The sequence below is a fragment of the Podarcis liolepis genome (assembly GCF_965112155.1).
Source record: "Podarcis liolepis genome assembly, chromosome: 11".
NCBI classification, from domain to species: domain Eukaryota; kingdom Metazoa; phylum Chordata; class Lepidosauria; order Squamata; family Lacertidae; genus Podarcis; species Podarcis liolepis.
Window position 1 is genome coordinate 64729552 of NC_139565.1, and position 25073 is coordinate 64754624.

The 25073-nt window shown below is 56.7% G+C and overlaps 1 protein-coding gene across 7 annotated transcripts; it reads right to left on the reverse strand.

Moving 5' to 3' along the window:
• Window positions 1-24862, reverse strand: DNAJB5 (DnaJ heat shock protein family (Hsp40) member B5). Of its 7 annotated transcripts, none has more exons than XM_083466173.1 (4): window positions 24697-24862; window positions 10856-11112; window positions 6959-7563; window positions 1-2066 (listed from the first exon to the last, which is right to left on the reverse strand). In XM_083466173.1, exons 2-4 carry the CDS (start codon window positions 11064-11066, stop codon window positions 1833-1835), a joined length of 1050 nt encoding a protein of 349 aa, XP_083322299.1. In that variant the 5' UTR covers window positions 11067-11112; window positions 24697-24862; the 3' UTR covers window positions 1-1832. The 7 variants fall into 7 exon arrangements, with proteins under 7 accessions (XP_083322299.1, XP_083322301.1, XP_083322297.1 ...); XM_083466175.1 differs by lacking the exon at window positions 24697-24862 and adding an exon at window positions 18757-18853; XM_083466171.1 differs by lacking the exon at window positions 24697-24862 and adding an exon at window positions 17579-17953.
• Between the last annotated feature and the right edge of the window lie 211 nt (window positions 24863-25073).

Here is a 25073-nt window from a genome sequence, read left to right on the forward strand (position 1 = left end):
TATTTTTAAAATACTTTATTTTCTTTAAATATTAATACGGGACATTACAAAAGAATAAAGAAATACAAAAAAACCGCTATAAAACCACTCGGGGTCTCCCTGAAACGGAGAAAAACCCCAGAGGCGCTCCTCCCAGCCCCGCTCTCACCCGCCAGCCCTGCCAACCTCCACCAGCAGCCTGAGTTTTTTTGTATTTGTTTTAAAAAACACACACACACGTTGGGGGGGGGGGAGAAAGGCATTGTCTTAACCATTCAAACTGGTTGGTAAGTTCAACACTGCGTTAACAGTTTTAATCTCCTGGGAGAGAAAAATTGCACATTAAAAGGACCCAAAGTGTGAGGTTCTGTACAGCTATACAGGAAGCAGCAGCAGCCGCTGCGCTGCATCCAGACTCTCCGCCCGACCACAGGGCAAGTCGAGGGTCAGCTCAGGAAAAAAGCCAGGCTGAAGCGGGCGGTCACTCTGCTCGCCGCCACCCCTACCCCCCGGGGCACTGCTGTGAGCAGCCCAGGAAGGTGCCCCCGTTTCAAGTCAGAGAAAACAGCTTCCAGACAGGCAAAACGGAAGTCAGGGATCCCAAGGTTTTGGCACCACGTTTTGTCAGGGAGGGGTTTTAATAGGGGGGGTGGGCAGGAGAAAGGGTGCTTTTGCAAAACAGCATCAAAACCCTTTGGAAGCCAAGCCCACTTCCCAGAGACGTCCCTGCGGGTGGAGCAAAGTCTCAGCTGGAGAGGATAAGAAACACTTCTCTGAAAATGTCCCTCTGAAGTTTTTAAAATGCAGCCTGTAAAATAAAGCACCACACAAGCAGGTTTCCCGGCGACTCTCCTCCTCTTCCCCACGCTGGCCTGGCCCTTCCGGATCTCCCTGAAAAATGGCACCCCCGTGCCCCTAGCCACGCACACGTACACCCCCCTCGGACCTCTCCTCAGACCCTGGCTCTGAACCTTGCGGCCTACGTAGCTTGCGCCCTTCTCAGGCCGGCTTCTCCCATCCCTGGCCCCCGCAAAAGAAAGGGAGCGCTCAGGTGAACCACACCGGACAGTAGAAAGCAACCCTTGCAAAGTTTCTATTAAGCGTAAAAAAACCCAAAAACCCAGGAGCCGCCGAGCCAAGCAGGCCTCGAGCTCCGTGGCAAACGCGGCAGGTTGGCACACCGGCTGGAAGACCCACCCAGGCAGGTGAGCTTGGCTCCGCAGAGCCCAGACGTCTCGTGGGCTCCAAAGCGAAGGTGGTGCGGGAGCAGAGGGCAGGAGCAGGCCTTCTCCGTTCCCCGCGGAGGCACACAGCGACGGAGGAATGGCACCGTGGGGGCCCAGTCCAGGTGTGGACAGGCCCTGCTTCTGCAAGGCAGGATCGGACGGCTCCTTGGCACGTTGCCCAGCGGCAGCCAGAGCAGAGAGTCGCTTAGAGAGGTCCTCAGACCGCCCACAGGAAGCAGGAGAGAAGTCCGGGTCCTATTTACACCGGAGCAGGTTGGGGGTAGCCACGTCCCGGCCGCTTGTCAAACTGCCCAGTAGAAACCCTCCAGGAGCGGCGAGAGGGGTCTCGAGGCTTGTGCCAGGCTCAAGAGGGAGGGAGAGGGGGAGAGAGTGGGTGGGTGGGTGCCAGCCGGGCCGTGGGGCAAAAGAGGGAGTGCGCACACAAGCCAGGTCAGAGCGTCTCTTGGAAAAGGAGGATGTGGGTGGGCACCCAGGGGCGCTTCCCCCTCCACGTGCATCGCGAAGGTCGAGTGGACCGCAGCACCCGTGCGTGAAGTATTGCTGCTCGGAAGGCAAGGTGGCCGGCCTGGCAGGGAGGCCGGGGGCCGTCCAGCCCGGAGGGGGGCCCTAAGAGCAGGGGAGGTGCTGCTTGAGGATCTGCCGGGTCTGGGGGGCTATTCTGTCCGGGAAGCGGACTTTGAACTCTACGATCAAGTCCCCGCGCTGGGTGGGCACCTTGGGGAAGGGCAGCCCCTCGCCACGCAGTCTCTTCACGGTGCCCGGCTTGATGATGTCGTTGCAGGGCAGCGGGATGACGCGCCCGTCCACGGTGGGAATGTTGACGGTGCAGCCGCACAAGGCCTGCAAGAGAAGGAGGAGGAGGCAGGGTTAGGCCAGGCGCAGGGCTTGCAACCAGGAGGAGAAGCGTTGCTCATGCACAAATCGACGCAATACAGGTGACATGCAAACACCGAGGAACATAGAGAAGATTAAATGCTTAGAAAATTAAAACAATGCAAAATATATATCAAGACTCAGATAATAAAAGTGGCACAGCTTTATTTTAGGCAGGCTCAGGGAACAGCCGCCAGGTGCACACAATACCTGCTTTTTAAAAAATGCACTTTCTTTCAGAACCTTTCTATTATGTCGCCCCTGAACCCCACCTCAAAGGATCAGAAAAGGAAACATCTTGGGGGGCAGAATTGTGCAATTCCAGCCTGCAATCTGCACTGAGCCCGAGCGAGTGAGCCAGCACAGGCTAAATTTAGACAGGCTTTACGGCTTAATCCCCAGCAAGGGAACCAGAACTGGGGGGGGGGGGGAGTGGGCAGGCGGCCGTGGCTTCCAGCGCCTGCTCAGCTGTTGCACACACAGCGGCCTTTGCCCGGTTGGCAGCCAGCAGCTTCCAAAGCTCATGAAAGCAAGAGTCCGCGGGAGGGGGCGGCTTTGGCTTTCAGTCCTGCGTGTGGCTGGGGGGGGGGGCATGCTACTTCCAGGAAGTTAAAACTTTCGAGGATCCTTTCCTGCCAGCTTCAAGGATAATGGTCTGGAAGGGCGGAGGCAGCAGAGACAGGCCTCAACCAGGGCTATTTTTACCCGCCAACGCAGAAAGAGAGCAGCCAAAGGATCTGCCCTGACCCTGACGAGTGTGGGGAAAGAGGAAGGTGGCAGGGCGCTCCCTTCGGCACCCTCCTGTCTCTCCCTATCCCCCATACAGTATTTTTCGCTCCATAAGGCGCACCTGACCATAAGACGCACCTAGTTTTTAGAGGGGGAATGCAAGAAAAAAAATACAGTGGTACCCCGCAAGACGAACGCCTCGCGAGACGAAAAACTCGCAAAACGAAAGGTTTTTTCGTTTTCGAGTTGCCTCGCAAGGCGAATTTCCCTATGGGCACCTTCTGAACACCTGAACACCTTCTGAAGGCGGGCGGGGGCGAAAGTCTTTGTCCCCCCTTCCTGCCTTCCCAGGGGCTTTTAAATTGCCCCGGACAGCGGAGAAGTCCTCCGCTGTCACGGGGCGATTTTAAAATGCCGCCCGCCAGCATTTTAAGATCGCCCGGACAGCGGAGAAGTCCTCCGCTGTCCCGGGTTTTTTTAAAATGCTGGGGGTGGGAAGAAAAGCCCTTGTGTCCCCCCCCCCCCCCCAGTCTTCAGAAGAGGTCCGGGGACAGACTGTCCCCGGACCTGGTCTGAAGGCGGTTTCCCTAGGAACGCATTAATTGATTTTCAATGCATTCCTATGGGAAACCGTGCATCGCAAGACGAAAAACTCGCAAGAAGAAAAAACTTGCGGAACGAATTAATTTCGTCTTGCGAGGCACCACTGTATTCTTTAAAGGGAGCGCTGAGCAGAACCTGTACGCATCCCAGGCTCTGCTCAGCACTTCCTTTCACGAGCAGCACACACACTCCGTGTGGCTTTTTAAAGGGAGTGCGGCTCTTGGGGGCTTTTCCGGGAGGTGGGGAAAGGGACTGAGGGGCTAAGCCAGAAGCTAGAACAGCAAGAGGGAGCACTGCACACCAATCCCTCTCGCTGTTCTGGCTTCTGGCTTAGCCGCGCAGCCTGCATTCACCCCACAAGACACACACACATTTCCCCTTACTTTTTAGGAGGAAAAAGGTACGTCTTATAGAGCGAAAAATACGGTAATTGAACAGCAGGGAACATAAAACTGGCTGAGTCTCTCCGCTTTGGAGCCAGCCTAGGCTGCCCTTTGCCTCTCTGCCGATGGGACCCTGAGGAGCAAGCCTTGAGGTTCCGGGCTGCTCTGTCTCCCCAGAGACTCTGCAGGTCTGCTAGGCTTCCCCAGGTACATCAGAGGCAGCTCCTAACTAGGGACATGAAGTTGAGGCCTTAAGGCAGCCTTCAGAACATAACTGCCCCCTGTGGAAGTGAGTTCCAAAGTTTAACGACAAGCAATGTGCTTGCTTTTACGCTGCCTTCTTCCTGGGAGACAGATATTGCGCTCAAAGGATGAAATAACGGCGAGATGTTGCATTGAGAAGGAGTCCCGTCCCACCTTCCTCCATGTTAGCCTGGCTGCTTCGACAAGAGACCGGGTCAGATTGCTCAAATCACCTGGTCCTGGTGGCACCTTGCAACTGGCTGGAAGTGCCCCAGGCGGCATATGCCAATGTTTAATAGGGTTTTTTATTTTAATATTCTGTTGGAAGCTGCCCAGGGTGGCTGGGGAAACCCAGCCAGATGAGCGGGGTATAAATAATAAATTATTATTATTTATTATTATTATTATTAGGAGGAGGAGGAAGAGATGCAGCTGCCTTACTTGCTTCCAGCCCCATTCTGTCCTGTTCACACCCCTTTAAAGCTCTTCCTCAGGTCTGTGGGTCCAGAGAGACGTATCCCATGGCCCCCCACACCAGCCCAGAATTATCAGTGTTTCGGCTTGGAAGCCGCTGTGTCTCCAGCTCCCCCTCCCCCTTCCCAAACAGCCACCCGCAGACTTTTAGGAATGGATAAATTTGTTCCAGCCCACAGTATCTCTGGGAAAATCCACCCGCCTTGGGGCTTCGCCCGCCAACGAGCACGAAGGAGAGAGATTTCACAGCAGATACGCAAATGGCCTCGAATGGCTCCCACCCAAGAGGAAAGCTGGAGGAGGAAGGCCAGCTGAATAACTAAGAATGGGAGAGATTGGGGGGAGAGAGAAGACCAGACAAGCTTCTCCTTTACTGAGGCCTGAAGCCCTCAGGCAAGCCAGTTCAGCTCTGCCACTGAGCAAGAGGGCAGGGCCCAGCTTCCTTGGAAAGCCCCTTTCATGCCGTAAGGTAAAGGTCAAGGGACCCCTGACCCTGGGGTCCAGTCGTGGCCGACTCTGGAGTTGCGGCGCTCATCTCGCTTTATTGGCCGAGGGAGCCGGTGTGCAGCTTCCGGGTCATGTGGCCAGCAGGACTAAGCCACTTCTGGCGAACCAGAGCAGTGCACGGAAATGCCGTTTACCTTCCCGCCGGAATGGTACCTAATTATCTACTTGCACTTTTTGGTGTGCTTTTGAACTACTAGGTTGGCAGGAGCAGAGACCGAGCAACGGGAGCTCACCCCGTCGCGGGGATTCGAACCGCCAACCTTCTGACCGGCAAGTCCTAGGCTCTGTGGTTTAACCCACAGCGCCACCCGCGTTCATGCCATAGGGAGGCTGAAGATCACTTGTCTCTTGACACCGTGCAGAGTGCTAGATGACTTCCAGGCCAGGGAGATGCTGCAGGTGGAGCCAGAGGCTTTGCTATGCAGTTCAGCTCCCTCAGAGGCTTGGAGAAAGTCTTCCTTCTCTCTCCCAGCCTCTCCAAGCGATGCAAGCCAGGGCACTCGTCTTCCCAACAGCCCTGCAAGGCAGATGCCCAAGGCCACTCCATGAGCTTGGGGGCCAGGGATGCGGGTCCAATGGCTGTGACCCAATCCCACCATCACAGCCTGATCCCTACGCCAGCTTCTTAAACGTATTTCCTGTATGCTGCACAGGGTTTCCCAAACTGGGGTCTCCAGCTGTTGTGGGACTACAACTCCCATCATTCCTAGCTAGCAGGACCGGTGGTCAGGGATGATGGGAGTTGTAGTCCCACAACAGCTGGAGACCACAGTTTGGGAAGCACTGATGCAGCATAAAAGGAGCTTGTGTGCCAGTGCAATTGTTTGGGAAAGGGTGAGAACATAATTTGGTGTTGGTAGGAGAGAGGGGGAAAGGTGAAGACTCAGGGGATCCATTGGGATCCTCTTGAGCCCCCTCCCCACCTGTCAAGCGCCAGAGGCATCCCGTCTCCCCCTAACTTGTCCTCCGTCTCTCTCCTTAAGAGGAGCACCCAGCACATCTTCAGCCAGATTAAAAGGTTGTGCAAAGACTGAACTACACACAAGCTGAGGAATCGGGAGAGGGGGGTAGACTTGTAACAAAAGGCTTATTTTATTTGTTTCCATCAGACAAAGGCCCGTTCTGTGGAGAGGCGGTAAACAAGTCAATCTTATCATTTCCTTTAACAGCTGCGACCTTGCAGCATCTTTCAAACAAAGGGGAGAATCGAGGAACTTTTTACATGTCTCAATTTCATTTCATCTCCTGATTTTGGAGGAAGCAGCTGCCGCCCGGCCCATCTAGAAGGCTTGCCCTCGCCCTGCCTCTCTTTGCCCAGGCCTACTGGAGTCTGCCTCTGCAGGAATCACAGAACTGCAGAGCTGGAAGAGACCCCCAAAGCTCATCTAGTCTGACCCTCAGCAATGCTGGGGTTCTTCAACCCCTTCTAGGGTAGGCTATCCTCTTTCTCTGGGTAGTTTCACAGATGCCTGCCTGCCTGCCTGTACACCTCAGGGCATGAAGCTTCCTCCTGAAAAGTCATGTTGCTTCACCACATATCACAGAAGGGACCTCAAGGGTCATCCAGCCCAACCCCCAGCAATGTTGGAATCACAGCTGGCGAATCCCTGGCAGAAGGCCCTCCGCCCTCTGCTTGAAAACTGAAGGAAAGCCCACCACTTTCCCTGCTGCGCTGTCAAGCAGCCCTTGCTGCCAGTGCACCCTTTATCCCAAAGGAACTGCACCCTCCAAAATCCTGGATAATGCAGGAAAGGGGCTCCCCCCACAAAAGGCAGCCTTTGCCAGGACGAAATGGGGCAGCAAACAGCCGCGTTGCCACCAGCCCCTGCCTTCCGGTGCCCACCTCTTGTCTGCGGCACCAGCAGCCCCTCGGGGGACGCGCAGAGCCCCTACCCCGCCCTCCTCGACCCGCGGGCGCACCTCTTTCAGACTGATCATGGCCGTGTAGATGATGTTTGTCCCGTCCCTCCGGAAGAGCGAGTGCGGCTTGTCCTTCAGGATGAAGACGATGTCGGCGGGGATGTTGTCGGGAGTGGCGTCCCCTTCCTTGGGGAAGGTGATCTTGGTGCCCTCCTTCCAGCCGCGCTTGATGACGATGTTCAGGATCTTGTCCTCCGTCCGCATGGTCCGGCCGTCCGGGTTCAGCCGCCGGCGGGTGATCTTCATGCGCTTGGTGGCCCCGTGGTAGATCTCCTCCAGGGACACCTTCAGCTCGTGGACCACAGGAGGATCCTGCACCTTCCGGCGCATGTGGATGGGCTCCGGGTGGCGGCGGTGGACGCCGTTGAGCCCGTTGAAGCCGAACCGGCCGAAGGCACTGAAGGGGTCACCGCCGTCATCGTCGTCGATGTCCATGTCGTCGTGGTCAAAGCCGTTGAAGACCCGGGAGCGGCCGCTGGTGAAGAAGATGTCGAAGGGGTTGGAACCCCCAAAGAAGGAGGCGAAGGTGGCGTGGGGGTCTCCGTGGAAGGTGTAGTGGAAGGTGTTCCCAGAGGTGCCCGAGGAGCCACCGCCGGTTTTGAGCCCTGAAAGAGAACCAGAGAGAGAGCGGGGGACAGTCAGGCAGGTGCTCTGGAAAGGAGTGCTACAAACAGACCAAATTCACTAAGAGAAGCAGGATTGGGCAGCCTGAATTGGCCAGCCAAGAACTTGGCCGCACATTTGATGTCTCCTAGCCAGGACGGCTCTGCTCTGCTGGAAACCACAGGAGAGGAGAGTGGCTCTTGTGACCCTGTGAGAACAGGAGGCTGGAATAGGTGGGCCATTCAAGTGTCTTATAGCACAAGGATGGAAGAACGAGGAAATCCCAACCAAAGAACTGTGGCAAGGGAAATTGATGGACTCTGCGGAATTGGTGAAACTGACACACAAACTGCGTGATAAGGACAACTGCGACTTTAAAGAAGAATGGGAACCTTTTACAAAGTATTTAAAGAAACAACAAAATGAACTGGACTCCTTGGCAGGTTTTGAATACACATTCACAATTTTATAATATGCAGAGAACAACATGTGCTGAGAAACCAGAGAGAGAAGCTGAGGGAAGTCTGGGGCAGGGTCAGAGGGTGGGTTTTTTTTCTTTTTGGGGAGGGGGGAGGGGGGAAACGGGGTGGGGGGAAGGAGGATGACGTATTTTTGATAAACTGTTATGTCAAAATTCCTAATAAAAATATTATTTAAAAAAAGACAGACTAGGTGGGCCACTGGCCTTATCCAGGAGGTGCTTCTTAGTTTCTTATTCCACCACCACCACGAATCCTGGGAACTGCAGTTTACCCCTTACAGAGCTACAGCTCCCAGCCTCTTTAAGAAATCCCTTTCCAGGATTCCTGAGGGAGATCTGTGGGGCTGCGGGAGAGGAGAGGGCTCTTATACGCGGGTCCTGCTTGTGGGTTTCTCATCTGGGCATCTGGCTGGTCCCAGGGACAAGAGGAGGCTGGGCGAGAGGGGCCTCTGGCCGCATCCAGCAGCATCTTCACAGGTTCCCCAGAGACAGGGCCAGGAACCCAACAGTGCAGGACACTGAAGCCCTACGTGACCCCAGGGCGCTGGTCCTTTGCCTTTCAGCAGAGCGCTCATGTACCCCCTTAAAGGGCCTTGAAGACACCCCCGTTCCCCATGGCCTAACCAGACCACACGTCTTGGCAAGGTTTTGCACTGCAAGGAGCCCAGCTGAGAATCAGGGAAACTGAGATTACAGCTGGCATAATTTGGTACTTCAGAACAAGGCTGGTTACAAGGTAGGCGATTCTGACTAAACATCAGGAGCAGCAACTGTCTGGACAGTGGGACAGACTCCTGTGGGAGGTGGTGAACTCTCCTTTGTCAGAGGTGTTTAAGCAGAGGTTGGATGGGGGCCTGTCGGGGATGCTGAGATTCCTGAATAGCTTTTAAAGTTTAAGAGATTATTGTATTTTAATATTCTGTTGGAAGCTGCCCAGAGTGGCTGGGGGAACCCAGCCAGATGGGTGGGGTATAAATAATAAATTGTTGTTGTTGTTGTTGTTGTTGCTGCAGGGGGTTGGGCTAGATGACCCTCGGGGTCCCTTCTAACTCTGCAATTCCATGATTCATAAAGTGCTGGCAAGGGGGCTTCCTCCCCTCTAAGCTAAAAGATGAGCAAGGATTATTGCAAGAGCAGAGACTGAGCGGGGGGGGGGGGGCGGGGGGGCTGGATGCTTCCAAGCCCAACAGGAGATCAGGCGGCAGGACAAAAGGCCCAGGGGAGACAGGGGTGCCAGGAGCCCAGAACTTCGGGAGAGAAGAGGGAGCTTGAGAGGCTGCAAAGAGGAGCAGGGCCAGGCCAGCACTTTCTGGGTCCCCATTTAGCAGCCAGCCTGCAGCTGCAAAGCTTTTAATAGCAAGACATTATAGCACAGCATCCTCCACAGCTCTGGCCCCACCAGGGAAGGGGACGGAGCGTGGCCAAGAGAGCTCTCTGGCCTCCCAGAGGGCCTGCTCCCCCCTCCCTCCTTAGCAGCCAGAGCTTTCAGTTTAATCCCATAACCACTGGATCCCAGAGAGAAAGCATCTAAATGGGGCCGGGTTCTTCTAAGGACTTCACTTATTCCCTCGGGAAAGAGAATGGCAGCTTTTAGCTGAAATTACAGCAATTTCACGTTGTCAATCACAACTGTGACCTCGTGAGACACACACCCAAATCCCAGGAGGCGGCAGAGAACACCTGCCAGATCCCGGCTTTTCCTTCCAGACCAAAGCTGGAAGCCAGGTGCTCCTTCTGGCATCTCAAAGCTTTCCCCGGAGAGCATCCCATCTTCCTCCGGCCCCTCGCTACAGTTTGGTCACACGTTAAAAAAAGAAGACTAGCCCTTAAGTTGGCAGAGAAACTGTGGAACTGCAAGGAGGTGGAGGAGAGACGGAAGGAGCCAGCAGAATGCCCCAAGAAGTCACGGCATCAGCTACTGGCCCACCCCAGGAGCCCCCAAACCCGTTTCCGTGTCCCCTGTCAAACGTCCCCTGCTGCCCCTCCAAATTAGTTTGCAAACTATACTCCAGGAACTAGATCCACATAGAGCAAATGCATGCAATTTCACCCAATCCGTGTCACTTGTTCCCATCAAAGAACATGCCTTTCCAGGCCAGAATTTGGATAAACTCTGCTGGAGGTTGTTTATCTGAGACCTTCTGCTCAGCAAGTCCTGGGCAGGACCGGCTGATTAACACCACTGCTATTCCCAGCAGTTCCCTTCCTCCTGCAGAACCTGACATGTTCCCTGCCAACAGGCTGGGTTTGCTTATGAAACAAGGAGCTATTACTAAAATTGGGAAAGGCTCTCTCTCTCTCTCTCTCTCTCTCTCTCTCTCTCACTCACTCACACACGGCAGCATGTACTGAAAAGGAAGCGGAGGAGAAGGAGAAGGCATGAGCCAAGCCTCAATTATGCCACAGGGAAGATGTTTGCACCCACAGATCACGGTGCCAGTGCATTTCCACACACTCCGGGAGGAACCAAGTCCTTGCAAGCAGCGCCATTAAAAGCGCCAGTTTCTCCAGGGAGCTGCCGCCAGCTTTTCCCACAGCCCAGGCCCACAAGGGGGCTTTCCTCCCCACTTAGCCGCCTTTGCCGCACAGGTGAGTGAGGTGCCTCACAGGTGCCCTTCAAAGGTTATCACAGGGAAGCAGGCAAAGACACTCTCTCCAGCACATCAGGCCAGAGGCTGGGTGTGGGGTCTTGAGCCCTGCAAGCCTGCAGCTGGGAAGGGAGGGGCTGTGGACAGGAGGCAGGCTTAGACCCCCACCCACCCAAATAAACCGCAAGCTCCCTGGCCAGCCAAGAGACCCGGCCACCCGCTTACCTTCTTCCCCGTACTGGTCATAGACGGCCCGCTTCTTGGGGTCGCTCAGCACATCGTAGGCCTCCGCGATCTCCTTGAACTTCTCCTCCGCGTTGGGGTCCTTGTTCTTGTCCGGGTGGTACTTCAAGGCCATCTTCCGATAGGCCTTCTTGATCTCGTCTTCGTTGGCTCCGGACTGGATCCCCAGCGCTTTGTAGTAGTCCTTCCCCATGTTGGTGGTGGAGACAGTCCCGGCCGCCGCCGCAGACTCTTTATTCCTGGGGAGGGAGAGGAGAAGGAGGGAGAGGGGGGGTCAGAAAGGACTCCAGGCTGACCACTGAACGGCTCCTCCACACCCCCTCCAGCCCCGGTCAGTCCGTCCACACGGCTGCCCGCTAGCTCAGCACCAACCTGCGCTACTGAGGGGGGGTGGGATTCGAGGTTCTAGCGCCCCGACGTCCAGGCCGAGTCCTGGGGGAGGCCTCTCAGAGCTCTGCCAGCCGCTGCCCCTCTGGATCTGTCAGCAGTTTGGGTTGGGGGAGGGATTTTTAAGGCGGTTGACTCACCCTCCTGCTGCACAATTCACAGGGGCAGAACGCAGAGCGAGCGAGAGGGGTGGTCAGTGTTGTTATTTGGAGGCAGCACCACGTGACGCTGTAACTGGAGAGGGCGGCCGGTTTTGCCAGGCCACAAATAGGTGTGCAGGGAAGGAGCCTTGGACCGGACAGCGGAAAAGCAGCTGCCGTGCGTACGTCGAGGGCAGCGTGCGGCCAGGGAGGCGGCAGGCGGCCCTTCCTAGCGCCTGGCCGGTCTCAGCGTTCCCAAAAAGGGGAGGAAGAAGGCAGGGGCAGCGGAATGTGTTCAAAGCAGGCTTTATAACGAAGCAGAACGAGAGGTTAATTAGCCAAGGAAGGATTCCTTCCCCCAGCTTTTCTCTCTCCCTTCTGTGCTTTTGCAGATTGCCTTAAAAGAACTTTTTAGAACAATACAGCGCTGGGAGTTCACGCGGGGACATGTTCCCACCATGTACCAGCGGAAAGACGGCAGAGGATGAAGCTGTTAGACAGAGACATCTTGCAATGGGGGGCGGGGGGGGAGTTATTTTTAAAAGTAAGCGCCAGCCCAGCTGAAGCGAGAGGAGAGCCTGCGATTTGCAGAGGGAAGCCAGAGGAAGTGACCAGGAAGCCAGAGAGGACACACCCAGGCAAGCAAGGGGGCATGTCCGATCTAAGGGACGGTGGTCTTGTTTTGCCAGAGCTGCTCAGCTTCTCACTGTCCACCCCATGCAAATGTCTTAGACCCACGTCCAGACAGGTCCTCTTGGTTTTCAGGCGCTAGAGCAGACGAAATCCTTCACAAAAGGGAGTCCAAGACTCCAAATTCCTTCCTTTGCAGAACTTCAGAATTCAGGCAGGGATCCAACTTCCTGTTGCTAACTCCCCTCTCTTTCCGCTGTTTGCAAAACTCTGATGAACTTCAAGGGCTCTCTCACCAACATGCACACAACACCCTCCCTGCCCGTCCCTCTCATCCCAGCGTCTGGAACGGCCACATCACACCCTGACCTCCGAATAAGATGCCAGGTCAGCGACTGCCCATCTTGGGCCAAACCAGAACCATCTCCAGGGGCCCCCACCCAGAGATGCAAAAGTCTCCGGCAGGTGCAGGAGGGGCTGCTTCAGCCACGGCCCCACCTGCAAATTTCCCAGTCAGAAGTGGTTCCCAACAACCTTTGCATAAGCAGGGGGGAATTCAGGGGGAATTTTGACAGGAAATGCTAAAGCACCCATTCCCACTCAGTTGCTAGACTGAGGAAGTTCACAGTCTTCCTTATATTACATTCTTATATATATAGATTGCGCACACACACACACACAAAAACACAAAAACAGGAGTCTTTTCACAGAGACTGCACCCGTTCCAGCCCTAGCAACCATCGACTGGATGTCTGCCAAGAGATTCACACACACAGCACGGAAACAACCTCCTCCAAAAAACTGAACAGCTCTGTGAAGGTCACACGTGAGGCCGTAGCAGGGAAAAACCTCTCCCATTCGGCCCCCGCCTCCCTGTTCCCTGCTCAGCTCATGGCCTCCCACCTCGCCAGGTTCCTCGGGGCTTCTTGGGGGAGTTCCTCACCCCAGCCTCCCACACACCAGCAGTGCCCTCCTTCCTCTCTCCCCAAAAACGTTCCTCTGACAAAGCAACCAGGCGCTCCCCTGTCCCAAGTTCCTCCCAGAGGCTCCAGCGGCACCTGGGGTCACAGGATGAAACACCTGCAGCCACCTTTAATTTGAAACAGGTCAGGTCTCTTGCCTGTGAAGCAAGTCACCGCTATGCCCAATTCACAGATGGGGAACTGAGGCTGATGGAGTGATTGCGGCCAGAAAAGACAAAGACTTGGGTCTCTGAAGCCCAGGGTCTCTCCCTGCCATAAGCACCTGAGAAGAGCACCTACTGGATCCGGCCAAGGGCCCACCCAGTCCAACATCCTGGTCTCACAGTGACCAATGGGGTGCCCATTATGGGAATGACCAAGCACAAGAGTCGCTCTCTCCCCTCCTGGGGTCTTCAGCAACTGGGGTTCGGAAGGCCAGGAGCCCTCGATAGCCCCCTCCTCCATGAAGCTGCCCAGTTATCTTTTTAAGTCCTCTAGGTGGCTTGCCCCCGCTGCCTCCTGGGGCAGGGAGTTCCGTAGGAGATGATAGGACAAGCACAGGGCAGAGTGGGGCAGTTTGGGATAAGCTGCAAGGAAATCTTGAAGCTGCTCTGGGATACAGAAGGACAGGGTCACAGTGCCTCCATCAGCCAGCATACTCCTGCCAGGCCCCAAAGTTCCCCATATATTTATCTCCCTTTCCTCCTTTAATCCCCACCACAGCCCTGCAAGGTGGGCCAGGCCGAGAGGTAGCGACCAGCCCAGTGAGCTTCAGTCCCCAAGGTCTTGACTCCATCAAGGTCACCCCGTGAGCTTCATAGCAGAGTGGGGATTCGACCCCTGGTCTCTTCTGGGCCCTCATCCCACACTCCAACCACGACACCAACGCTGACTCTGACGATTGCAGACCCCTCTGGCCAGGCAAAGCCCCTAAGACGCCCCCTTCTGCATCCGCACGGCTGAGCCCCTCCTTCTCTGCCGGGCAGAAGGTTAAGGGCCCACTGTGGGTGCCCCCTTCACCGCCAGCCCCACGGCCGCTGACACATGGCGCCCAGAGCACCCCCACACATCACGCTCAGCCCTTTCCCGGAGAAGCATCTTCTGAAGGGTAAGCCGGGAGACAGAAAGAGAGTTGCTGACACAGAAGCAGCCAATTCCCTCTGTTAATTAGTGAGATCACTAGCTGGAAATAAGGCTCCAGCAGGTGGGGGCAGCGCTGACGGGGCTCCTCAGCCCCACTCATCATGGTGGGAGTTTCTATTGTTAGACACGCGGGGACCACGGAGGGAGGGGGCAGGCGCACAAGGCGGCCCACGGGAGGTGGGCTTGAAATGCCAGGCTGCATCGGGAGGAAGGGCTTTCCCAGGCCAAGCGGCTCACCTGGTGGCAGGTAGCAGCTCTGGAACACACTGGCAGAAAGGAACGCGGAATCTGCGGCAGCGACAGTTACAAGCTGCTGCCGGAGCAGACGTTCCCTGCCCAAGTCTCGGGGGCTTGGCATGGCAGCTTGGCAGGGACCTCACCCACAGGAATGAGGCTCCAGCCCCCCAGCAGGGCCCAGGAACAAAGGCATGGACTCGGGCTCTAAGGGGAGGGCATCTCCTTGATCCCAGCCTGTCTGGGGTGGTGTCACCTTGCAGAACTGAATTCGGCACAACCTTTCTTGGCCAGGATTCCTGACCACCGCTGGGGATCGCCAGTCAAGCAGGGGGTTGGACTGGATGACCCTTGGGGTCCCTTCCAGCTCTACACTTCTACGTCTTCTCTGGAGAGGGAGCCTCCAAGAGCCCAGCTCCACTTTGGACCACAGGGGCCGGTGGCTCACTAAGCAGCCATGCGCAGGTTGCCTCTGAGCGGCCCGCCTGCGTAAGCAACCCCGGGCGTTAGGTTAAAGGGCAGCGGGCGAGATCCAGGAGTTGCACCCAACACGCCCCCCCCTGTGGCGCTGCAGGAGAGCCAGGGGCACAGGTTCATAGGGCACAGTGGGGCAAAGCCCCTTGGGCAAGTACAGGGGCAGGAGGGCCGGGAAGACAGAGTCCCCTTCCTCTTTCTCCTCTGAACTACAAACCACCTGGGCTTCCACTGGTGGAAAGGGGGGGCTGGCGGAGGAACCGTAGACTCAGATGGGACCCTTAAGGGTTGTGTAGCCCAGCCCCTGCAATGCAGGAAGGAGGGGTGGGAGGGAAGCGAGGAGAGATTGCCCCCAGCCTCAGCAGTGACCCAGCAGGACTGATCCTGCCCGCAGCTCCCCCAGCTCGGAAGGGCATGTGGAAGCGGCCCCCCTCCGACAGGCACCACAAGAGCAGAGAGATCTTCTCTGCGTGGGGGCTGCCTGACGTAAAGCTGCAGGGAAGACTGCCAAGCCTCATAGGTCACCGTGCGGCTCCACCATCCTCTCGGAGCAGCACCCCACACAGATTTTGGTAAAACACGACTCGGTCCCTGGATAACCCCCTCCCTCCCACCTGGAGACAGATGCACAGTTTCAGCAGCGCAAGCCTGAGCGTGCTTCTCAGGAAGCCCTGGGCAGCACAGCCCTACTCGAGCGGAAGGGGGCAGGAGCCCAGTCCCCCCCCCCCAAGACACACACAAAATCACACACACCAGCCCTTTCCACAGAGAAATCCACACACCAAAGACTGGACTCGGTCTCTGCTGGAAGCCAAAGGGGAAATGCAAGGCGACCCCCGCCCAGCCCCTTTGCCAAGGGATCCGGACCCCCAAGACCACCCACTAAGCATCTGGTCCCTCTGAAGCACAATCAGTATGCATCTCCAGCCCCTCATCCTGCCCCCACCCTGGGCAATGTCAGAGCTGGGTCAGGCGGCCAGGGAGACCCTATGATCCTCCGGCAAAGGGAGCGATGGGGGGGGGGAGACAGAAGAGAGGCACAGGCTGTCCTCCTCAAGCTCCCCATCCATCGCCCTCCCCAGCAGATGCCAGACGCGGCACACGAGACAAAGATGGATGCCAGCAGACAGACCACCACCCAAGCGTGGCAAACGCAAGCAGGGAAGGCAGGGCGGCCAGCCACTTACCGAAACTTCACAAACACATTCATAGCCCAGGCGCTCATTTTTAAAGGCTCCAGCTTGATCCGGAACATGGCTTGCGGGGCCTGGAGCTCCAAGATGCAGCCGCCGCTAAAAGAGTTGCCCGGGAATGGAGGCGGAGGCGCCTTCACCACGGCAGCCAGGCTCCAAAAGCAGCCCCCTCCCCACAGCCAGGAGGAAGAGCTGGCCAAGCCGGACAGGGCACCTGGACCCACCACGCACACCTGGACTCCGAAGCCAGCTGTTCAGGAAGAGGGCGAAAGGCTCCCCCACAGAGGGAATTTGGGGAGCAGCGGTGGTTCACAAGGCAGCAGCCTCCCAGAAGCTTCCCTTCCTGCGCTTTCCCGCAGCCCCCTCCCTCACCGCTTGCCACAGAAAATGCTCAATGAAATCACTCGCAGTCAGGATTCCTCCTCTAATTGGTTTCTCCGACTGAAAAGCAGACCTTACCAGCCTTCCTGCCCAGCTGAGGGGGGGGGGTCTCTCACCCTTCTGCTCATCCTCGGAGGCTGGGCAGCAGGTCACAGCCCCACGCTGGACAGCCTGTTGGCGATCCTCCCCCCTGAAGGACAGAACAGGGCAGGGAATGGGTGGCCAACTCAGCCCCCAGAGTCATCAGGAGTCGGCTTGGCATCTTTAATGAACCGGTGTTTGAGAAGAAGGTGCCAAATTCTTAAGCCTAAGTGGGGAGACAGTCTGCTTCTCAAAAACCCTCTCCCCCCCCAAAAAAATGCATACTTCAAGGCTTCCACACAAGAGACAACCGGCTCAAAGCTAACGCCGTCCCTGCGAGGTCCACCAGTGTCAGAGAACGCCAAGGAAAGTGACTCTTGCTTGGCGCTGGGGGAAGTTCAGCGTCCGCAGCCCTACAGCATCCATCCCCGAAGCACATGTCAAAAGCACCAGCCCCACGCTGACTCCCGAGTCTAACTAGCACCTGCGCATGCAGTCACTCCACTTCCTGAAACTCTGGCGCCCAAGTGAGCGCAAGTAAGCAGGAAACCTCACCGCTGAGGAAAGAGGCAGCTCGGGACGACCCGGGAGCCGCTCTGCTCCAAAAGCCACTCTCGGCTGCCGCTGGACGTCCATCAGAAGTCCCGGCAGCAGCAGCTACAAGGAAGAGCCTGAGAGATCCCCGTCCAGGGATCCCTCCCGGTCACACTGCCCGATCACCTGGTCCGCTTCAGAGTCCCCAACACCCAGCGACCACCCCAGGCAGACAAAAAAAGAGCAAACAACAGCCACACAATGGTCCTTCTCAAACAATCCACAGCCGTCCCCTGAAATTCCAGAGAAGCCCAGACCGGACCAGAGGACCAGATGTCTCCAGAGCTGGCAGCGGCTCCTCTGCCCCCTAAACAATGGGGCATTTCACCCACCACCGAACCAGAGGCAGGCACAGCCGCCTGGCCCCGACCCTGAAGGGATGCAGCTGGCGCCGGATCCCCGGGGAGGGGGGTGTTCTTCCGCATCCCCTGCCTGAGGACGGGCAGGGAGAGCGGAGTCCCGATCCGGAGAAGAGAAAGCGGGTACCTCTCCACGCGGCTCCAGAAGAGCAGAATTGCTGGCATATCAGCGGAGGGAGTCACTCGTGGTGGTGGCAGCAGCAGCAGCAGCAGCAGCGCTCAAAGCCCAAGTTTGGTCAAGGCGCGCAGAGTGTGCGGGAGCGAGCAAGCGAGTGAGGGCTGGAGCGCGCACAGGCACCCGCAGGCAGGCAGGCAGGCAAGGCAGGAATGCCGTGCGCTCGCTCGGGCGGGCAGAGGGACCCTTCCAGCGCCGCCAGCGACGACGACAAAGACGGCAGGGAGTCAGCGTGCAGAAATGTCATGATTACACTCCGGGTGAATCATCGCCAGCCATGCCCACCCGGTGCCCACACAGGCAGCAGTGCCAGGGGAGAGGGAGCCGGCAGCAGCGGCCGCCCCCAGACCCCTCCCCACTCCTCCACCCCCTGACATACACACCCCACAGCAGGGAAGTCAACTCTCGCCCCTCCTGGCAGCTGGCACTGGCACTCCAGATGCCCCTGAAGAGGGGGGGCTCTGCCCCACTTTGCAGCTGGGACTGGGAAGGGGAGGAGATGTCCAGAGGCATCATGTCAGGACAGACTGGGTGGAAGAGGAGGAGGGGGTTGTTTGGCTGGGCTGGGGGGACGACATCCCCAGCCCCCCCCAGGAGACCCCCCAATTGCCCTGCTCGAGGAAGGGGAGGGTCGTTCTCTCCTCCCCACTCCCCTCCCCCGTAGCAGGGAAGTCAACTCTCGCCCCTCCTGGCCCACCAGACACCCCTGGCGAGGGGGGGGGCTCTGCCCCACTTCGCAGCTGGGACTGGGGGGGGCAGGGGAAGCGCCCCGAATGGGAAGCGGAGGAGACGTCCATGGGCATCAGGTCAGTTTAGCCGGGCTGGGGGGAGTGACATCCAGGAGACCCCCCCCACCAGTAATTGGAGCCCGGCCTGGGCAAAGTGGGGAGGGGGCGACAAGTCCCGGGGGGGCATTACCCGCGTGTGTCCCCCCCCCCACCGGCCCAAGGAAGGGGGTCGAGTTCCAGCCCCCCCCCATATCTACCCACGGGGGGGGAGCCCACTAGCCTTTTCCAGGGGGCGTTGAGGGGCGGGGCCAGAGCCAGAGCCCCGCCCCTGCTCCTCGCCCCGGAGGGCGCCGCCGCGTCCCCCCCCCTCCGCCTCCGCCTCCCCCTCCGAGCGAGACTCACCTCCGTCCCGTCCCGTCCCGCCCGCCCGCCTCCCTCGGCCGGGCCCTCTGCCGCGCGGGGGCCGGGCGCCCGCCCCTGCCTAGCAACGGCCCGCTCCGGCGCCGCCCTCGCGCGCCTATTGGCCCCGCCCGCTGCCCATCTCGAGGAGACGCCGCTCCCTTTGGAGAACGAGGAGGAGAAGCTCCGCCCCCTCCGCTCCGCCCCGCTCCCCTCCCTCAGGCTCGCTCTCTCCCTCCCGCTCCCTCGATTGGCCTCTCCGCCAGCCAGTCACGCCCATTCTCGCCTGTCATTGGCCCCTCCGCGTGCGCCCTCGCCATTGGCCGGAGCTGCCTCGCGTGCCGGTTTTCGACCCGCCCACCCGGCCGCGGGAGGCTTCTGGAAGCCCCGTGACGTCACAATGGGGAGCGCTCCAACCAGGGAGGCCACGCCCACCGGGCGGGCGGGGCGCCACGTGGGGCGCCGCTACACGCGAGTAGAAGCTGCCCGGCCAGGCGGTCTCCTCGCCGGACTGGGGCTCCGCACGAGCCTGGCCTCCGGAGCTCAGCTGGCGCAGGATCGGGGCCTCGCATGCCGCTTACTCGCGAGGAAGCCGCCCTGGCCCCAGCGGCCCTTGCACGATGCATGCGTGAAGTTTGCGCCTGCAAAGGTTTCGTTCTTTCCGTCCCGTGCGAGTCCCGGAACTCCTGCTGCTGAAAGTGGCAGCTCGTGTCCTTAGCTGCATTTATACAGCAGGTTTTTTGCTCCAAGGAGTTTCAGGCGGCGGACACGTTTCCCCACCACCCCCCTCATTTAATCCCCACAACAGCCCTGCGAGGTAGCGGTGGTGGCGGTTGTTTAGTCGTGTCCGCCTCTTCGTGACCCCCTGGACCAGAGCATGCCAGGCACTCCTGTCTTCCACTGCCGCCCGCACTTTGGTCAAACTCATGTTTGTAGCTTCGAGAACACTGTCCCACCATCTCGTCCTCCGTCGTCCCCTTCTCCTTGTGCCCTCCATCTTTCCCAACATCAAGGCCTTTTCCAGGGAGTCTTCTCTTCTCCTGAGGTGGCCAAAGTCTTGGAGCCTCAGCTTCAGGATCTGTCCTTCCAGTGAGCACCCAGGGCTGATTTCCTTCAGAATGGAGAGGTTGGATCTTCTTGCAGTCCATGGGACTCTCCAGAGTCTCCTCCAGCACCAGAATTCAAAAGCATCCATTCTTCAGCCATCAGCCTTCTTTATGGTCCAGCTCTCACTTCCATACATCACTACTGGGAAGACCAGAGCTTGAACTATACAGTGGTACCTCTGGTTACGTACTTAATTTGTTCCAGAGGTCCGTTCTTAACCTGAAACTGTTCTTAACCTGAAGCACCAATTTAGCTAATGTGGCCTCCTGCTGCTGCCGCACGATTTCTGTTCTCATCCTGAAGCAAAGTTCTTAACCCGAGGTACTATTTCTGGGTTAGCGGAGTAACCTGAAGCGTATGTAACCCGAGGTACCACTGTGGACCTTTCTTGGCAAGCTCAGGGTAGTGGTACACCCACACAAAGGCACCCCAGTGCGTTTTATGGGCAAGTGTGTGGATTCGAACCCTGATCTCTCTCAGACCTGTTCCCACGCTCTAACCACTATGCCACCCTGGCTCTCCACTCTGTGACAGCGAAGCAATGGCAAAACAGAAGGATGTTCGGATGGGCCAGTGTAAAATCCACCCCTAAGCTGCTCCTCTGGCTTCAATGACCTGTGGCTGGATGTCGGGGAAGGAGGCACCCAGAGAGGCCCCAGGGTTGCAGCCAAGCCATTGTGGCCGATGCCCTGGGCTGTGTTCTCATTTTGGCGCCGGCTTGGACCCTGGCAACAGCCGCCTGTGGCAGTCTTTGCCTCTTGCTCTCCCTTCCATGTAACACAAAAGAGCTATGCCTCTTTGAATGGGCGAGTTTAGGAGTGCCAAGGCAGCCTGCGCCACCCGACTCTTGGGTCAGAGGCACGCCAGGGTGGACCAGAGGTCATGCCTTTATTTTTAACAATTGCATAGAATCCCACAAGCAGCATTTGAGCACAAGAGCAGCCATCTCCGCTCCTGCAGTTCCTAGAAACTAGTATTCGGACGACGCATCACTGCCTCTGACTGTGGATGCAGTGCATAGCCATTGGGGCTAGTAGCCCCCGATAGCCCCCTGATCCTCCATGAATTTGTCTCGTCTTCTTTTAAAGCTGCCTAGGCTGCTGACCAGGGACATGGGTGGCGCTGTGGGTCAAACCACAGAGCCTAGGGCTTGCCGATCAGAAGGTTGGCGGTTCGAATCCCCGCAACGGGGTGAGCTCCTGTTGCTCAGTCCCTGCTCCTGCCAACCTAGCAGTTCGAAAGCACATCAAAGTGCAAGTAGATCAATAGGCACCGCTCCAGTGGGAAGGTAAATGGTGTTTCCGTGCGCTGCTCTGGTTTGCCAGAAGCGGCTTAGTCATGCTGGCCACAAGACCCGGAAGCTGTACGCCGGCTCCCTCGGCCAATAAAGCGAGATGAGCACCGCAACCCCAGAGTCGGCCACGACTGGACCTAATGGTCAGGGGTCCCTTGACCTTTACCTTAGGCTGGTGACCACCCCTGCTTCCTGCCTTCCTGCATTCTACATAGGACAAAGAAGCAACAGACACAAATTCGGAATGTTTCCATCTCCCTAGACATCCTGCTGCCGCCTGGAAAGTTGCCTTCATGCAGCAGAGCGACTTGGAGCAAATTGGAGCTGAATTGGAGCAAATAACCAAGTGTGTTTCTGTGCTTCAGGGACTAAAGGAAAATAATGGCTTCCTGTCCCCCTTTAGGTGTTAATTTGCTTAGCAGCAAATACAGTTGTTCCGCCACCAATTACTGCAGGTCACTGCTTAATTTGCATAGGTCTAGCCTGTAATTGAAGGGTCACAGGCTGTACTTACTTGCTATTATGTCCCATTGTTTACCATTCTCTCACCTTCCAACTCAGAATGAGACCAACGCTCCACGCATCTGGTGATGTGGACTCTAGTCATAGTAGTCTATTGTGCGGTAATAAATCTCTTCCCCTTTATTGCTACATAAACATTCAATGGAAGAGGGTGCATTATTCTGCCGGGGATGAATGAAAAATGGCCCCTTTTGAAAGTCTGCCTTGACGTCGTTCCTTTCAAATCCTTATATAACAGGACAGCACAAGGACATAAAGAGGAGTGGGAAGGATTGGGCCGAATGTCCATCCACACCTGTCTCCTGTTCTCACAGGGGCCAACTGATGCCTCAATGGGGAACCGACAAGCGGAAACTGGGTAAAACAGCGCCCTCTTGACCTGTGGCCCTAGCAAGGCCGTTCAGAGCCTGCATACTGCCTCTGACAGTGAAGCGCAGCCATCCTGGCTAGCAGCTGTCAATAACCCTCCCCTCCTCCATGAATTTGTCTAAAGGGGACGCGGGTGGCGCTGTGGGTTAAACCACAGAGCCTAGGACTTGCTGATCAGAAGGTCGGCAATTTGAATACCTGCAATGGGGTGAGCTCCCGTCTTTCGGTCCCTGCTCCTGCCCACCTAGCAGTTCGAAAGCACCTCAAAGTGCAAGTAGATAAATAGGTACCGCTCCGGCGGGAAGGTAAACGGCGTTTCCGTGCGCTGCTCTGGTTTGCCAGAAGCGGCTTAATCCTGCTGGCCACATGACCCGGAAGCTGTACTCCCTCGGCCAGTAAAGCGAGATGAGTGCCACAACCCCAGAGGCGGCCACAACTAGACCTGATGGTCAGGGGCCCCTTTACCTTTACCTCCATGAATTTGTCTAATCCCCTTTTAAGGCCATCCAAGTTGGTGGCCAGCCATCCCTGCCTCTTGTGGGCACGAACTGTGTGCTGTGTTATGTCTTTTATCTATCCTGAAAGTTAAGGATGCAGAGGCTATTCAGCTCCCGGCACAAATAGAATTCAGTCCAGCTCTGCCAGAATCCACAAGAATCAGGCTTTCCTCCAGAAAGTAGTGAGCGAGCGCCTGGATCTTACCCTGGCATTTTGGCAGAGGGCAGGGTGAGGCTAGCAGAACAACAGACGGGGTGCCCAGCAGTCCCAAGTTTTTACACTGGGCAACAAGAATAGACTTGGCAGAGCCTGTCCGACCTGTGCAGCCAGGCAGAAAGAGAGTTGAAACAGAAGGGATTGCGTCATGCAGGATGCTCTGCCCATCCCAGAATATGCTCAGACATGGGCTTCTGGTGGCCTCAAGGGGAAGCAGGGCCATCCCAGGGGAGCAGCTGCTCCAGAGAGCACCTCATCTCTCTGAGGATGCCTCCTGCCTTAGAGAGAAATCCACACGATTTCTGGACCCCGTTGATGTTCATGGAGCTCCTTGGAATTTGCTCATTGTTCTGCCAGTAACTCCAAGACAAGGCTGGGAAAGGGTGGTGCTTGCATGTTGTGTACACATAGATGCCTGCCGTTCCGGAGATGTTTTCCTTGCCCCGTCTATGTGATGATGAGGGTGACCATGACACAAATCATTCCCAAGTGATGAGTATTGCCTCCGCTCTGTAAACAGAGTTTTAAGAGACTTGTTCACAGCGCTTGCAGAATGACAGAATGCCTCTTCCAAGACAACCCTTTTGCTCAGGCACTTCCATGCTATTTCAGAGGTGGCACAAACATTGCTGACATGTGACAGAAAGCAGAAATGAAGCATGTTTTTCTTTTTTAAAAATTGAATGTACATGCTAGCTTGAATTAATGCTATGTTTATACTGCAGGCGCCTGCAGGAACTGCAAAAATCACCTCCGTTGACAAGTGCGAAAGTGGTCTAAGCATTAGATCACCACAGCTACACTCCAATTCCTAGTCCGTGTTCTACCCTAATTCCAACCTAAGACTGGACAGCACCCAGAACCAATAAATCCACCATTCTGAAATTTTGCTCCACCAGAGCAGCATTCTGTGTCCAAGAGTGCCCAGCCAGACACCATGAAATATGAAAGCATAACTCGCTCTCCCCTGCTGTTTATCCCCAGCAGAGCCTAACTACTCAATGCACACAGGCAGGGGCTGTTACTTGGAAGGAAGACAGAGAAATTTGTTCAGGCAGGGAACAGTACAGGCTCAGCAGCAGACTCAGGGCTGGCTCCCGTCAGCAATTCTGCTGCAGCCTTAATGCTGCACCAGCCGCAGCCTTCAGCTCAAGCAGGAGGGAAGCCCCACGCAGAATGCATTGCAGTAATCCAGTCTCTCATTTTGAAGAGGATCTCATTCCAAAGTGTGGGTGCCACCACACTAAAAGCTGGGTGAGGCACCCACAAGAAGGGCCTCAGTCAATCCCTTCAGTGTCCAGGCTAGAAAGACACCCTCTTTATAATAAATGAAACTGCAAGCTCTTTGGGGCAGGGACCTGTCATGTTTCCCCACATTGTAATGAGAGCCAGTGTGGTGTAGTGACTAGAATGAAAGACTAGGACCCAGGAAACCAGGGTTCAAATTCCCACTGGGCCATGAAGCTCGCTGGGTGATCTGGGGCCAGTCACTGCCTCTCAGCCTAACCCACCTCACAGGGATGTTGTGTGGATTAAATGAGGAGGGGACCAATCATGTAAGTCACCTTGAGCTCCTTGGAGGGTAAAGGGGGGATATAAATGCACTGAATAAATAAAGCGCCATATAAGCTTAACAACAAGAACAATGGCAGTGATAAGCAAACGCACCAATTGGCAGAATCTTCAAATTCACTTGGGCAAGCCCAGGGCAACGTTCCCGGAGGCTTAACCCATTAGGACCCAACTGCAGGATCCTTTACAGACACAAGGGATCCAGTCTGGCAGGAGCCCTCGGAAGAGAAAGTCCAGTGGCCAAACACCTCAACCCTTCCACACACAGATGGACACCCTCTGCAACAATTGCAGCCTCGCACTTGAAAATCTCCCCATATCCCCACTGGCAAACTTTAGCTGCTTAAAAACCCCTCCAAACTCACAAGTAAGTCCTCTTCCTGCCTCTCCTTTTGTGGTGGGTCTGGCGATTCCTCTCACACACCGCAATTTAGTGCAGTCAGGGGGTCCCCGTCCTCCTTGAGACCTCTTTTTTCAGGGGAGATTTCGGCTCTCCAAGATCTTTCCTGGATGTGGCTCTCGCCTCCCGATGCCCTTCTGCCACCTTCTGTGCCCAGGTACATAATCACTGTCTCTCCTCCTGCCCTGGCCCTCCCCTGTCACATGGCCTCTGGGCTCCACTTCCGAGCTGCTCTGTGGGGCCTCCCCAGTGCCCAAAGGGGTGGCCCCAAGGCTCTCATTGTCACCAGGCAGGCAGGCACCCTTGAGAGAATGACACCCCTCCTTCAGGGTGACGTAGGGG